The sequence below is a fragment of the Amphiura filiformis genome, chromosome 3 (genome assembly GCF_039555335.1).
Source record: "Amphiura filiformis chromosome 3, Afil_fr2py, whole genome shotgun sequence".
Lineage (NCBI taxonomy): Eukaryota > Metazoa > Echinodermata > Ophiuroidea > Amphilepidida > Amphiuridae > Amphiura > Amphiura filiformis.
Genome location: NC_092630.1, coordinates 59,211,746 through 59,228,743, shown reverse-complemented (window position 1 = coordinate 59,228,743; position 16,998 = coordinate 59,211,746). Strand labels below are relative to the sequence as shown.

At 37.5% G+C, this 16,998-nt stretch overlaps 2 protein-coding genes across 2 annotated transcripts; one reads left to right on the top strand and one right to left on the bottom strand.

Annotated features, from left to right (window-relative positions):
• Positions 1-6,993: 6,993 nt before the first annotated feature.
• On the bottom strand, positions 6,994-8,083 carry LOC140147365 (coelenterazine h 2-monooxygenase-like). Its single transcript, XM_072169142.1, has one exon. The coding sequence runs from the start codon at positions 7,999-8,001 to the stop codon at positions 6,994-6,996; it is 1,008 nt and encodes a 335-aa protein (XP_072025243.1). The 5' UTR covers positions 8,002-8,083.
• Positions 8,084-8,514: 431 nt separating this feature from the next.
• Positions 8,515-14,947, top strand: LOC140147364 (arylsulfatase-like). The gene is made up of 6 exons (XM_072169141.1): positions 8,515-8,830; positions 9,157-9,306; positions 10,595-10,707; positions 12,308-12,542; positions 13,122-13,286; positions 14,276-14,947. Exons 1-6 carry the CDS (start codon positions 8,566-8,568, stop codon positions 14,926-14,928), a joined length of 1,581 nt encoding a protein of 526 aa, XP_072025242.1. The 5' UTR covers positions 8,515-8,565; the 3' UTR covers positions 14,929-14,947.
• The last annotated feature ends 2,051 nt before the right edge of the window (positions 14,948-16,998 follow it).

Below are 16,998 nucleotides of genomic sequence, written 5' to 3'. Positions count from 1 at the left end.
GTTCATGACACATGGTCATTTCCGTTTTTTACGAGTTGAACATGATTAAAATGAATATACTCATTTCCGTAATCAGATACGCCATGTATCATCGTCCCAGGAATCTATGTTATGAACTGTCATTCCCGTCTCCCCCCACCCCTCTCTATCAATAAGCGTGTTTATATATAGTATCGTATAGACTGAGTTTTGAGCACATCGTTTGAGCATCTACTGCTTCCATTCTTTCTAGGGTCTGTGGTTTGAGAAAGTTTTACTAGTCTCGATCCCAACCGGCTTGTGCTCCTTCGTCACTAGTAGCACACCGTACCCTTTTCCAGCAGTGCTATAATTTCCCATACACAAATTGTACAATGCAATATGAACAGTGACAACAGATATGTGACATACTTAATTTTGAGACAGATTGATGTTGTAAACATAGGTGAGTAAAACCAATACCCTTTTGGATTTGCAAAGGCAACTACTCTGTCCTTCACCTCACATACAAAACTAAAGCAGATCATTCTTGTTCAATTAGTAGCAGTGACAACAGATATGTACCATATTTGACTGATGTTTGAAACATGTTTGAAGTACCTAGTTGATTAAGCTAAGATACCTTAATACAAACTATTAATAATAGTTTAGGATTTTCAAAGAAAGAAAGAAAGAAAGAAAGAAAGAAAGAAAGAAAGAAAGAAAGTACCTAGTTGATTAAGCTAAGATACCCTTACAAACTATTAATAATAGTTTAGGATTTTCAAAGAAAGAAAGAAAGAAAGAAAGAAAGAAAATACAATGACCATCTACCTTGCTCCCTCAGACCCATGCAATAGATCAACTCTTGTGAAAGGTAAAGGAAATGCAGTTGGTGACAGGTTTATAGATAAACAAATTGGAGTTGATGACAAGTTTGAGACCAAGACAGATGGTTATAAGAGCACACCTCCCACTTTTACGAGCATTTTGGTGGGTGCTACTAGTTGTAAGAATATTCAGGCTCACGCCGCTCATACTCTTACTACTACTAACTTATACCATGGAAATAGGTCTACTACGTCATTCTTATTATGACAGAACACAAGCTGGCTGGAACCATGGGGACCGAGACACAGCGACCTCATCGGGTAAATAATTATAGTGTACAGGCAGGGAAACTAAACCAATACACGTTTATCTGCTATGTATGCCGCTATATAACAATATACAAAATAGAGTTGACATTTCTATTCGCTCTTAATCAATAATAACTACCCTATTATTAGTAACGACCAAACAGAATAAAAATCCTACATTGTTAAGGGGACAATAAAATACGCTATGTCGCACCGTCTCTGTAGAATTCATGAACGATTAAACCACGCGATGGCAATGAGATAATTTGAAGTAACCGCTCGCGCTCTTGTCCTTTCCAGGTAGAGTAGGGAAATTGGGCAGCCGAGTTGTGCAATAGCGTAGAGTTGTATATCTGCTATTTGATATTAAGACGATAAATCTTTGGATACCGGGATAGAAAAAGATGAATATCTCCCGTCATTTTTGCCTTCTTTAAAAACCAATTTTAAGGCTTGCACTTGAATATATAGGCTACGTATGTTGAAAGAATATGATAACCTTAAGTGCGCGTATTGAACATCAACCGTGCGTTTTGAAATCAAAAACAGACAAAATTTCAGATTCAAAATGACTGCTGCCCTCATTCGTCAACACTTGGGTTACGGAACATAACACGGTACTAGCGCAGTGTAGACCACTGGTGGAGGTAGTCTAAAAAAGATGACGTATAGGCTCACTGACATCTACAGAGGTCAGTGACCAGGCTATTGTCAAAAGCTTTAGTCGGAGGTCCCTCGGCCCATAATCTCAAGACTATTAAACAGGTCGGAACAAAATGACCATGCGTGGCTGTTGACGAACTAGTGGATTCGAATTACCATCATGGCGATTTCTGCCATGAAGATATCGGGGCGATGACATTGTGCGAGACTATACGGTACATCCTCGAAGCGGATGGTGTTAAGGAGTCATTCAAGTCCGTCATCCAACGGAAGAGGACACAAAATACCTCAAGGATCAATAAATGGTACAAGAGGATACCTTGAATATACGAACCACAATTTTTGGTAGCTCGCGGGTAGTAATCAGTTTCCAGGTCTGTAACACAGACTAAGTAATAGGACGCCTGCAGGACTATTACCGGCCACAACGCATAGAGAAACAAACGGAAATCCCGGGCGGAAATCGGACGCAACACCATATCTTCTGTCGGACTGGTGATTTCGCCACCGGATAAAATACTAGGATATTTTGCATGCAGGGTTTTCACCAAATTGTTTGTACATCACGTCCTATTTGAGCACTCTATTTGATCGTACTAAATTAAGATATATATTATATATACTGTTGTTTTTGGTTTTTTTTTATTATTATTTATATTTTGTTTTATAAGATTGTATGTAAAAATAACTGATAAATAAGGAGATTCAGTTTAACGGGGGTCCATTTTTATCATACTATTACTGTAAATAAAAAAAAGTACTCAGTGTTGAATAAAAATTGAACAGCAACAAAATGATTCAATGAAACTCGATATCAATTGGTAATCTTTGCGTGACAAAAGCAGTAAGTTTTTAGGAACACTGCAGTAATCACAACATTATACCTGATATGTTAGAAAAACAATTATCAAGCACGAATCGCGTGGTTTTATTTAAAACAAACTTATATTGACCTTAAAAACAAATAAAACAGCCGTCTCTCACCGCGCCGTTTTATATCCTTTTGCGTAAAATCCTCGCACAGTTGACTGTCCCATAAAAATACTGTGCAAAGGTGGGTGACCGACCCTTAAGTAAAAATTATTTTGAGAAACCTCACATACATGTACGGTGCAATGTCGAAAATTCGTTCCTTGTGGTACAAATTAATTTTAAACTCTGGTACAAACCTGCGCTCAATTTTACGGGGTAAGTCCGACCTATGACTTCTTCCCTCAACCCCGATCTCAAAGTTATGGAAAATCGTGATATCAGATTCAACTAGAGCATAGATGTGATTAACCTTTTCACCTGATGTTTATATGACCGAAATAATGCACCATTATCCATGTTATATCCATATGCTGAAGCCCGAGATGAAGAGTTCATCTATCTTGAAAATGTAGCCGAGCCGGTCAAAGTTAAATAGAGTTTATGATGCAGCACATTGATAAAGCCAGGAAACCGGTCAGTTGCTTATCTTTGCCTTTTGGATTCAATTTTGTCACATTAATAATGTTGAGGTGATTTCTTAAGCTTGGAGTTTTTGTTAGGTCAAACGTTTACTTTCAATTCGACTGAAATGAGGCCAACAAAAAGTGTATGTTTGGCTACATTTGACCAACCCTAATTTTGAAAAATGGGAAAAAATTTCTGTACAAAAGAATACCGAGCCTAATTTCTCGAAATCCAAAATTCTCGAAGCACTTTTATTTTAGTCTATGTTTTTGCATTCTAATTGACCAAATATATGTATTTTTAAACAAAATTTACGTAAAACCTGCTTTAACATGTAATTTTAAGCACCACAATAGCATAATATTGCAACTTACACATTATGGCAACTGTAAGTAGGCCTATATAATTTAAACAGTTAGAGATTTTACTTTATAATGTCAAAAAGAAAAGTAATCGACCGACCGACTTTTTTTTCAAACTAAGTGAGGCCAAAACATACAATTTCTTTCTTTTACTGGTTCTTTTTTTGGCCGTATGTACTGTAACATTATGAGAAACAACATTTTGATCTATCTATGCAGAAAAAAGAATTATAGACAGTAATCAGTATTAACACTTACCTCCACCGTTTTTATAGCAGAGATATGGAAATCGCCATACATTTCCCAAACCAACTGAAAATCCAATCAACGAAAAAATGAAATCCAAACGACCAACCCAATGGCCCCTTTCTTTCAACCCGTCACCAGTTTTCGAAGACATAGTTGACAATATTAATCAGCGGATAGGTTTTCAGGCCGAAGAAGTGATCTCCGTACATTTGGTCTTTTTGGTCATGTTGGTAGTAGGAATAAACCATTTAGCCTTTAGGGGTTGTTTCAATATATTGAATGAGGATTGGGTGTGTAATGTTTTTATCCATTTGAATGAAAATTTGATTATTTGTTTGCAATTTTAGCAACTTTGACTGGTTTTTTAAATGAAACGCATATAGGCGCATTATTTTGTAGCATTTTGATGATACAATTCTAGAGAAAAGGGATTCTCACCTAAGTTAAGCCCACTGCCCAAGGCTCGAACCCTCGCCGATCGTATTTTTATCTGTGGACAACCTGCATGGGCGGGCATCAGAAAAATCAGAAAAAGTTAGAGGACATCTCCCATTCACCCGTGTGTGGTTAATTGACTACGTACTAATCACAAATTCAAGGGTATAGGCCAATTGCACGTATCCACTCCTTTCTAAAGCCGTATCTTGCTAAACAAATGTATTTAGGCCAAAATATCACAATTAATATTGATTTGAATATGTTATCTTCGTAATTCTTTTACATGCAAAAAAATAAAATAAAAAATGACGGTGTGCTGCCATTCATACAACAGTTCATTCATAAAAATATCACACTCACTCGTTAGTATCGACCATAAGGTATATTCTAGCCAAATTTGGACACTATCCGGCTATTTTCCCTATAGGTACCATGTAATATTCATAACTATTGGTCATAATGCCCATATTCGGCATTTGGCAAATATACAAATATTATACACAGAAATATGTACGGTAGAAATTCCCACGCACGGAAAACAGCTAGCTCCTTTTTTGATGTTTACTGAGGTATGGCGAGTGTGGCCTTCAGCCTATTTAGCATAACAAAGGGCTAGTTCCTGATACACTGTGGAGGAAGGAAAGTGGTTATTTGCATAGTAAATACACTATTAAATCAGGGCGAGATGTAAATTGGGTGATGATGTCACAGCTCATTAAAGTTTGTCACAAGGTGTGTTGCAACTTGTTGTAATGGTGTTTTCGTAAATCCTTCGCTACGGATTCGTGAACGACGGAATAGTAGGCTATGAATCGATCAATTTAATTATAGCATTACAAAAATAGACTGCTCTAACTTTTCGGTAAAGATATATAAAATAAATTAATATATGATTTAGTTTAGGTGTTTGTAATCAACATTTTTGGATAATCCCGTTTACTGGGCACCGAGTGAGCAAATGAATTATCCTTTAGTGGCAACGAGCCCGGTGGCACTCAACTTTAAAAGTGACGGGTATGTGCCTACCGGGGTCTCGAAGTAGTGGCATATCGGTACAAAACGTTGTTTTTAAAAAAGGAGTGATTGGGTATAAACAAAATGAAAAAGGGGGTCATTGGGTATAATATTTTTTAAAGGGTGTCATCGGGAACAAAATTATGAAAAACAATGGAGCAAAAATTCTATTTCTTGTTCCAATTTCCCAAATTGGGCCAAAAAATTTTTCTTTTTAATTTTTAAAAACTAGTGTTTTTAATTTTGACTCCGGTATAAACTTTATCTCTTTAGTAGAGTCACCCCAAAACTGGTGTGAACAATGAAGTCCATCATTATATTGCTAATCAAGTACAAAATATAATTGTTGAATGAAGTCATCGTTTCTTTTAGTCTTGATCACGTGGCGATGATATTTCATTATCAAACGGTATTAATGAATATTCTTAAGTTCCTTAATCTTATCAACAGATTACGAAGGAAGCAGCTTATTAGGTCCTCATTCAAATTGCAATCACGGGCATTCGCTTTAGGATTTCAAGTCACCACAGACTTTATTCAAGAAATCACGAACAGCTCTTCCGATTTCAGCTGCAGAATCTTCTTGCAAGAAGTGCAACCCTTTCACTTTAGCCACTTGCTGATTATGCCAAAACTTGGCGAACTTCCGCAATTCCGAAATATGGTTTTGACACATCCACTCAAAGTATGCGTTGGCGATGTCGATGACGCCTTCTGGACCGTCTCCTTCAACGGGAATTTCCCGGGGCCATGTCAAAGTTGGTCGCCTATCTTCACCTGGATTTCGGAAAGCTTTTATGCGTTCATCTCGTCTTCGCTCAGTTTGCATACGATGGCTCCAGGGAGCGTCATCTCGACAAACAAATTCTGCTCAAGGACCATTATTTAAAAAGATAAATTCGGTGACATGTGTAACTTTGACAACAAAATGTACATTTGAAGTAAGTCCCATTATACAGAAAGCCAAAAAATTAGGGTCCCGGCTATGCTCACCCCTGTATATCCTAAACAAATACAAATGTGTGAAAATTGTCTGCTTGTTTTCTTTTTGACTTATTTGTCTTTGTTAAGGCACAGAATATCTGTGGTTAAGGATATACAGGAATGAACACAACTGGTACTTTGGCTTACTGCTGAGATAATTACACTTGAATGGTTGCCATTTTACACAGCAACGTAGGGTAATGTACGATATATTTGTGGTGTAAACCCGTCAAAATAAATCTTGAAAGCATTTTAAAGAGCAGCCTCATGTTGATTTCATTCCTTACTTAGTATAGAACGTTAAATATATATATATCGGTGTCATTTGTAACTTTGACATCTCATTCATCGCATTGTGAATGAAGTGTATAGTCGATAGTGCATTCATCAGTTTATAGTCATTGCTAATCAAGTACAAAATATAATTGTTGAATTGAAGTCATCGTTTCTTTCCGTCTTGATCACGTGGCGATGATATTTCATTATCAAACGGTATTTACAATATATGAAATGAATATCTTTAAGTTCCTTTAATCATGTTAATCAATGATAGCACACTATAATAGTATTGCACATTGTTCATTGTAGACTTCTACAGACGAAGCTTAAGTGTTTCAACAAATCACATATAGTACATACGATTGTCACACATTGTTCTTCTTAGCAACAAATCGCGGAGGAATCTGCTTAACATGAACCGATTTATGTTCTCCTTCTAATTACAATCACGGGCATTCGCTTTACGATTTCTAGTCACCAGCATAGACTTTACTCAAGAAATCACGAACAGCTCTTCCGATTTCAGCTGGGGAATCTTCTTGCAAGAAGTGCAACCCTTTCACTTTAGCCACTTGCTGATTAGGCCAAAATTTGGCAGCCTTCCGCAAACCCGAACTGAAGAATCCCGGTTGGCCATCAATGTACAGCTTGGGTATGTGGTTTTGACACATCCACTCAAAGTACGCGTTGGCGATGTCGATGACGTCTTCTGGACCGTCTCCTTCAACGGGAATTTCCCGGGGCCATGTCAAAGTTGGTCGCCTATCTTCACCTGGGTTTCGGAAAGCTTCGCGATATGCGTTCATCTCGTCTTCACTTAGCTTGCGCATGATGGCTCCTGGGAGCATTTTCTCGACGAAGAAATTATTCTCAAGGACCATTTGTTCTCCACGATCGCTACGAAGAGATTCGAACAGACCTCTAGCTTGTGGCTGCCATGAGTCCCATCCGGGACTGGACCGCATCAAACTCTCCATGTGAACGATGGCTTCTACACGATCTGGATGCATATGACACCAATGGAAGCCAAGTCCAGAGCCCCAATCGTGAACCACGACACTGACTTTATGCGTAAGATTGAGCGTATCGATCCAATCGCATAAGTATTTGTAGTGATCTACAAACCGGTAAGAGTGGTTTGGTCGCTTGGCAGATCTTCCCTGGCCGATCAAATCTGGTGCAAGGCATCTTGCAACCGGAGCAACATGTGGGATGATATTTCTCCAGAGAAAGGAAGAAGTTGGGTTACCGTGAAGAAATATCACAGTGTGCGGTTTGGTTTGCTGCGGATCGGAATCATAATAGCTCATGTGTAAATCCAATACTCGAACTTGTGAACATTTACTCCACCATTCTTCAGCTGCTTTGCTGAACACCCCAGAGCTCGAAGTTGGTGCCAAATTTACGCAAGCACCAGATTCAACTTGTGGATGTTGAACGTGTTGAAGAAGCAGTTGCATGCGCCTATTTGCAGCCATTTTTGACTCAGAAATCAGTTATCATATGTATGTAAAAGGTACAAAGACTCGAACGTGTTTCTCACAATGTGTGTCATTTACTTGTGAGGCCAAGCGCTAAGTGTGAACTTTGGAATAATAAAGGTTCAAATATCGTCACAAATAGAGAAGGTCAGTTGGAACATTTTGATTAAATTTAGAATACCAGAAACCTGTTGGTCCTTGAATAGTCACCAGTGCAAACAAGTGAACTTCAGATTTCGTTGTGTAAATTATACAGTCCTGTAAACATCAAAAGATTACAAACTTATGCAAGCAAGATTAACCTTTGAATATACTTGAAAATGACTATTTATATTAAAGAAGCAACTACCTGTAGCTCAAAGTCGTTCAGATTAAACAAATATTGGTCCGGGATCAATTTTACAGCAAATTGGAGACCGATATCGTCGCTTGAGAAAAAATTAGTTAATAATGCGGTGTAGGTAACCACACAACTGCACAAGGCAATCTAAGGGACAAGGATACCAACATTTAAGGCGGAGTATTTCAAATTGCAAAAAGTACAGATATTAGTAACACAACATGGATACCAAACACGTAACTTCGTTCTCTTCCATCTGCTTGCTAATTGTAACGGCTATGGCAGCTTCAAGTACAACAGAACTTCAACATCCCAATATTGTTATATTTCTTGCGGACGATATGGGGTATGGTGATCTTTCATCTTATGGACATCCGACTCAGGAATGGGGACCTATTGACGATCTCGCTAGGGAAGGCTTGAGATTTACTTCCATGTACACAGCTAGTTCGTTATGCTCGCCGAGTCGAGCTGCATTATTAACAGGTAAGGGTTTGTAGTGTGTGCTAAAACCATTCAATAAAAAACTCTTTGTATTATTTTGTAGGAATAAAAGAAAGGAAAAAGAAGAATGGTACCGTTCAATGTCATACATTCATTCGTATCTGTCGTAATAATGTAAAATTTGCCATTATTTGTCATAATATAGTTTATTAAAGTATGTTGGTAATTTGGTAAAAGTAATCTTTTTATTTGAACTCAGCAGTGTTAAACAAAATTGATTTTAGCCAAAATTTGTAAGCTATAATTTTTTTAAATTTATCAATCCCCCAAAAGTGGACATAAGAAAGTATTCTTAATTGAATTCACAGGACGTTTGCCGGTTCGTGTTGGAATGTACGGTCTTCAAATGAATTTTACTCCTCTGACACCAACGGGAATGCCACCAGAAGAGATCACCTTAGCGGAAGCGCTGAGGGACGCTGGGTATTCAACAGGGATGGTGGGCAAATGGCATCTCGGTAAATATCAACAAAATGCATCTTTTGACATATAAGATCATGGTCATCTCAGTTAAATGATTTAAATATACGAAGCACGAAGAATCATTGCAGAAGAATATACTGAAGCATTTAATTTTCCGTATAATAATATCATAACTATCGTACGATGCTTAGGGAAAAAAACACATACAACTATATATAACTAAAGCTTATCTAATCTTTCCTTTGTTATAGTGACATAAATAACTGATCTTACCTTTGCTTCGTTTAAATTGACATTAGCATATGTTGTGGGTTGGTTGTCCGAATACCCTTACTATAGTTGCAACAACATGGTTATTTTGACAATGTAAAGTTTAAGCTAGTTTAATGATAATTAATACCGAAATCTCCCTCAGTGTATGTATTTTGATGGTATTGGTAGTGTGGGAGTAGTCGTCGTTGGGCAGGAAAAACTTCCATGTGTCATTGGCCCTGAACATGTTTAAAATAAAACTGCCAACCGGCTAGGTACATTGGAGGTTTTGTTTTAAACATGTTCAGGAGCCAATGACACATAGAAGGTTTTTCCTGCCCAACGACGCAGTGTTGTTTAGTCCCCAAAAAATGTATCATTGTGATCAAATCACAGGGACCATGGTGTCTAGTGCTAATCTACACTGCTGCTCTAATGAGCTTAAATGTTATGTTTAATGACGACATAAAAAAAGAAAAAATATGATCCACCTATTGTGCCAAATTGAGGGTTGAAAACATGTGCATGATCTCATTTAATCAAACGCTATGATGAACGTTTTAAAGGTTCAAAACACCGAATTTCGAAAGCAAATTTATAATAAGTACACTAAAAGAGAAATAACGTCCGCTAAAAGTCATACTGGTGTGCAAATACTAGTTCACGCAATTAATGTGGATTTGGGAAATACGTACTCTGTTCAACATAATTATAATATTATTAGGTTTCATGACATGTCTTGGTTACGAGTATTAGGGGTGGTGCAATAATTATATGTACCCCGGGGTCAATTATAGGGGGGTGGGGGCAGGCATTTTTGGGCAGGTCGAAAGGGGGGGGGCAATCGATTTTGGCAGGTTGAAAGGGACGGGGCAAGATATTTTTGGCACCGATGTTTTGGGCGACCGTTTCTATATTATGCCCCCCCCCCACAAACAAATGGGGGGGGGGCGATTTTTGGCAAACCATTTTGAGAATTGACCACCCTGAGGGTGCACATGATTATTGCACAGACCCTTAAACATTGTCCATGATAATCAGTTTTATTGTTTCTGCATAATTCAATTTCAGGCATAAATAGTCGCACTGCAATGGATGGTGCATTTTTGCCCTATCGGAATGGCTTCGATTATGTTGGAACCAACTTACCTTACACCAATCTATGGTCATGTGACGAAAATCAGGTAAAGAAATTCATTGCTATGAACTAGATGATCAAACCCTCACTTCGAAGAGTGAGGGGTCAAGGATGGTGTGTGTGGGGGTGTGAGTGTGTGTGGGTGGGATGTGCTTGTTTGTATAAGGGGTGCGTTTGCTTTGTACTATTTCCGAGGATTCCAACATAACAACACACCGACACACCGGCGACCTCACGAGGACCTGGTATTACCGATTACAGTGTCATCGCCCCGATATCTTCATGGCAGAAATCGCCATGGTAGGTTGAATCCACCGCCACGCATGGCCATTTTGTTCCGACCTGTTTAACAGTTTTGAGACGCATAATGGGCCGAAGGACATCTGACTAAGGCTACTCACAATTGCCCGGTGATTAACCTCGCGTGTGAGTCGAGCATGGTACGTCATAGGTCATTGCTTTTAGACTACCCACGATTGGCCTATACACTGCACTATAATTCGGCACATATAAAATCAGAATTATTGTCAGTTTTTGAATTCAAGACGCAAGCTTCTTTCTCAAGACGCAAGCTAACGACTATCATATCTGTTCAACACATATATTCAAGTATAAGGAACCACATCTGGTTTCTTTAGACGAAATCATTTACGGGAGATATTCATCATTTTCTACCCCGGTATCCAAAGATTTTCGTCTGAATATCAAATCGTGAATAGCACACTTCACGTGTATCGATCCCGGGTATTGATTTTAGTATCTCTGGTGTACCAAGTAATTATTAGCCAGGCGATGTCGGTGTGCACCGAAGACATTTGGACTTTGTCATTTTCCAGGTCCTCGGAAACTATATTAGTATTGCTATCTTCTTGATCATGAGCTGTACAGTAGGCCAGTGCCAGTTGTGACGTAGCCCGCCTCCCTTGTTAGTAAGGAAGGCTCCTTTCGATCTCGTTTGACATAAATAGCTATCTTGGCCAGGATTTTTTGTGGGGGTGCTGATTTTGAAAAAGTGGACTTTTTTTCAAAAGGGGGGGTTCTGTGAAAAGTGCACTTTCTTCCCCAAATTTAGACCTTTTTTGACCAAAAAAACCTTTAAAAAAATTTTTGGATCGCTACGCTCGCAAATTCTTACATTTTTGGACTTTTTGTATACTTTTGCAAATTGGGGTGGGGGTTGTTTACCCCACACCCCACCCTGGGTAAGGGCCTGCTTGACTCCTTTCTCAAACCATCTGCTTTCGCGATTTTGACATCCTTATTGTCAAATGAATGATTTGTTATAGCATAATTCAAATATTTTTAAGTAAGTGCAAAATTCAAGTCAAATGCAACGTTCATTTTTGTAATACAAGTTGCTCATCGCTTGGAAATTTTGCACAAACAGTGGTTAAGTCTGTTTGGCGGTAAACACGATAAACGTATTTGCATGTGGGTAAATTGTTTGTAAACGGTAATGTTGATATCTTGTTGACTGTAAGTTGTTAACACAGTTTTTATTTTACGTTAATAATTAACATGATTAGTGTATAATGAACACTTACTATTATAAGTTTACATAACCAGGAGAAAAAATACAACTGTGCGGTTTAATTAATTTTGTTTGATTATTTGTTTTTTCCTTATTTTTCCTTCTTTTTTTCCAGATTCATGTACAACGTCCCAATTCTCTAGGCTGCTATCTTTATCGAAACGCCACCATTATCCAACAACCCATTGCGCACGAAAACCTGACGCGAACATTTGTGGAGGACGCTAAAACATTTATCGGGCAACACCACAAGACTCGGATAGATAAACCCTTCTTTTTGTTCATGTCTTTTGCGCACCCACATGTGAATTTGTTCAGCAATAAAAATTTCAACGGATCGTCACAAAGAGGTATTCAATACGTTATGATTAATTTTATTATTTTGTCGATTTAAAGTGCTCCAGACCCGGGCTCCAGATTCAGAGAGCTCCACAGTGCTTCAAACTTCAGATTAAGTGTTCTCTTGGCGCCTTATTAAATTAGCCTTTTCGAAGTATGGCGTACACAAAAGGAGGGCAGTCTTCAATATGGGTAAAAACCCGGCAAATTCAAAAGACTTTACCCACTTCGTGCAGCGCTATCCTATTGTGTCCGACATATCTCGAAAAGGGTAATACCATACAATCCCAGGATGTAAACTTGTCGCTTAAAAATGTTTAAAAAGTAAAATTGTCATAGCAAAAAGTTGGCACCACAGGCTGAAATTTTTCGCTATTCAATATTCATCATGACAATTTAGCCTGAGTTTCAAAAACCGATCACGCTAGGTTGATTGTCGACAGGTTTCGCACATTCGTGTTGACGGTGGTGGCAAAATAATAACTTCTCACTGTTACCATAGTAACAAAGTTATAAAAGATGTTTGTAAAATATGAGGGCAAAATTACATTAATAATGTGTGTTTTCTTTCTTTAATTTTATTATTTCAGGTGTATATGGCGACAATATTCGTGAAATGAGTTGGGGTGTTGGGGAGATTATGAGGGAGATCAAAAGACTAGGATTTGATGAAAACACATTAGTTTTATTCAGCTCTGACAATGGAGGCCAACTTGAACTGTGTAACGAAGGAGGAGATAATGGTATATTTAGAGGTAAGATTTCATATTATCCGACATTCTTGTTGCACCCAATAATTATATGAAGTATCACGTAGTAACGAACTTGTACATACTGGTTATTCTGACTTCTGGAGTACGGCATCCATGTGAAACACCAACAACAACCGAGCGAAACAAAACACACAGGCTCGTGTCTCTTACTTCCATGTTCGCGGGCACAAAATGGAAACTGTTTCTAAGGCAATGTAGGCCCTACTTTGCTGACAGCAGGGAAAAATATTAATGCATAGACTTCCCATTATTTAGTTAATAGTTGTCCGTTTGTGTATCAACTTCGTCAGCAACCTCATATCATATGCCTTCTCCTGTTATTAAGTTAATGTTTTCCACTATCAGCAAGGAAAACATTAAGGTAGGCCTATTCTTTCCTGTCTCTGGTTAACCTCACAAAATACATCAAATTCAATTAACCTTTTTCAACTAATCACAAATTCCAATTACCCAGACACACGCCCTTATACACCCCACCGAACTAACACACAATATACTCCATACTTGAGTGCAGAGAGTTACAGGAAGTCAACTGTAGGGGCCTACTCAATATATAATGTAGGCTTACTCTGTTCAGCAAGGAAAGCATCAATGTTGACTATCCTGTCTCTGGATGTCCTCATAATATATTACTCTTTAATATCAAGTTACCTTATCAAAATTATAATGCACTCGCACTGGTATTATAATGTACTCATACAAACATATCCCATCCACCCCCTCCCCACACGCACACCACCCACAGACACCATAATAGTCCCTATACCGGTAGTTTGCTAGAACTTGGCTGACATTAAAGGCTTCCTGTCATATTATCCGCAAGCGTTTTTTTTTTGTCGTTTTTATTGCCTGTTAAGATATTTAGACAGTATTTTTTATTCGTTTCTGTTTATTTGTTTGTATGTTTGTTTGTTTGTTTATAAAAGTACCGTATTTTACTAAAATGATATATGTTTTCTTATCATTTCCAGGTGGCAAAGGGAACTTTTTTGATGGAGGTCTCCGCGTACCAGGTATTGTACGATGGCCAGGGCACATCCGTCCGGGTCGGATCAATACACAAGTAATCAGTCAGATGGATATCTTCCCAACATTTGTACAACTCGCTGGAGGAAACATCCCACACGATCGCGTTATTGATGGTCAAGATGTTCGCCATCTGCTATCGTTGCAGAGTTCTTCTTATGAAGCGAAGAATCCTACGTCAAAATCAAGCAACCATGAACCACTTTTCTTTTACTGTAATGACAAACTATTTGCTGTGCGTTACGGTAATTTCAAATTCCATTACCGATCCATGCCGGTTAAAAGTAAATTTGAATATGCCGCCACATGTGGAGAAGCGGGCTTTCCTAACGACTACTACTTTGAGTGTTTATTCTGCGGATCTAGGTGCGTTCTGAAGCATGATCCACCGTTGATATACAATCTAGCCGCAGATCCGTCAGAAGCTTACTCGCTGGATCCACAACTGCATCAAGGGCTTTTGCAGGAACTTAAGAGAGTTGTTGAAGATCACGAATCGAATCTTGTAAAAGGACCTGCCCTTTTTACTTCCCTAGCCATCAGTTCAATTCCATGCTGTGATAAATCAAGTCCCGGATGTTCCTGTAACTATCCATAACATCAACATTTTAAAGTTGAAACTCTGAGTTCATATTATTTGTCTTGAGAACGATAAACAGATACTAATCCTCTATTACACAGTATTCAATGGAAAAATATGTCGTTTCAAGCAAGATTTTTTCTCGTACAGCGAAAAGACATTATTATCAATGAACATTTGTTGGGACATGAGAGAACACACCACCAGTGGGGTGGGAAAATCTCTATACAACGGGTGAATTAAGGAGAACTTTTCATCAAAACTGTAAAATAATGATAGAAAACATGTCATTTCTACACGTGGTCTGAAATTTGCATATTTTTGTCTACGAAACGTTTTAATGGAGTTATATTGGATTTTTGGTTTTGGTAAAAACGTTTTAATAACGTTAAATGTAGGGTTATATAAAGGTCTTAAAACGTTTTATATCAAAACATACTACAACAACATTTTTAAAATGTTGTCCAAATGTTATTTGTGCAAACATATTTTGTGCAAACATTTTGTACCAAATATCACCACTTAAATAACATGATGTTAGAATATTTTGCAGCAAGTTTGCAAAAAATGTTTTTGAATGTTATGAAAATGTTTTAAACCCTTAATATATAGGCCTACCCGGGAATATATACCCTTTATATAACCGACATTTAAACGTTTTCTGGCAACCTTTTCTAACCTTGAGCGAATAATGTCGAAAACGTTTTATGTTTGCTGGCAATCCCATTTCATACATGAGTACATGGTGTGCAATATTCATTGATCAACTAAACGTGAATTGCAAAATTAGAATTATCAAAAGCTATCAAACCTACTTCAAGAGCAGCTGCTAGTCCTTTTGCACGAAACAAAAGAATGTACATAGAAATCAATTGGATGGACAAGAAACCTCAAATAAAAAGCAAGTTAGTTAAAGCCTTAATTTTCGATTTCCGTCAAAGTTTAATTTTGTTGTTATAAAAATGTTGAAATAATATTAGTAATAACTGGCGAGAAGGGTTGCTGTCCATTTTAAGCTGAAATAACTAGGTAAAGTGAAAGAAACCCCACTGGTTATTTTGGCCTTTTACCATGCAGTTCTATGGGAGGACATATTATCATAATAATTTTTAAATTATGATAATATGTCGAACTTTGCTCTGTTGACCTACAAAGACAACATATTTGGCCGATTCCATTTAGGTGCAAGTTGGGACATATGTAAACATTACAAATATGCAACAAAATCAGGTTTGAAAAAAATAAACCAATTTCATATAAGATCGTGCATTATGGCTTTAATTAACATAATAGTTTGTATAATCATGAATCTACTGAAATAGTTTGTATGCAGGACATATACGTATGAAAGTCAATGTTCTTTGGTAAGTTTGTAATCAGTACCAGCAAATTGTCAACACTACTGCCCAAACCCGTATATTCATTATGAAGTTAGTCTAATGTTTAATCATTTATCCGTAATTTTCAACATGAAATGAAACTGTACCGTATTGTCCTGAAAACATTGTTTGATTTTCATTTGTTTTTGTTTCTATGTTATATTTATTTATTTGTTTTAATTTTAAAGAGTACTTAATTGAAGGAATCACTTCAAATGACAAATCAATAATCAAATATATCACCTATTTTTTTGGTAATTTGACAGTATTGAGCCAATTTGGCTTTCAGTGGGTGGATATAAATAACGCTGATGAAATTTCGGCAAGGCACAAGTGATCTGGTAAAAGGGGTCGCCATAGATAGCTAGTCGGGCATGTTTTACAGGCTGACTGGCAATTGTGTAGCCAACAATTGGCGTATTTACCCTGATCGATTTTCATTATCTAAATCAATATATTATTTAAACAATAACACTTTGATGTTTTGCAAAAGTTCATTCTACACATCATATGCTTTGAAAACTTGCTTGATTTTATTATTGTGAATGAGTTATGTACGTTTTATAAAAGTATTGTTGTTTCAGCCCTCTTTACAACACGGGACCTACAAAAGTATATCTGTGATATTTGAATTCTTCTACACACTCGCTATGAAATGATCACGCGGCAATCTACCATTCGGAAGATGTTGTGAACTAAATCACAACAG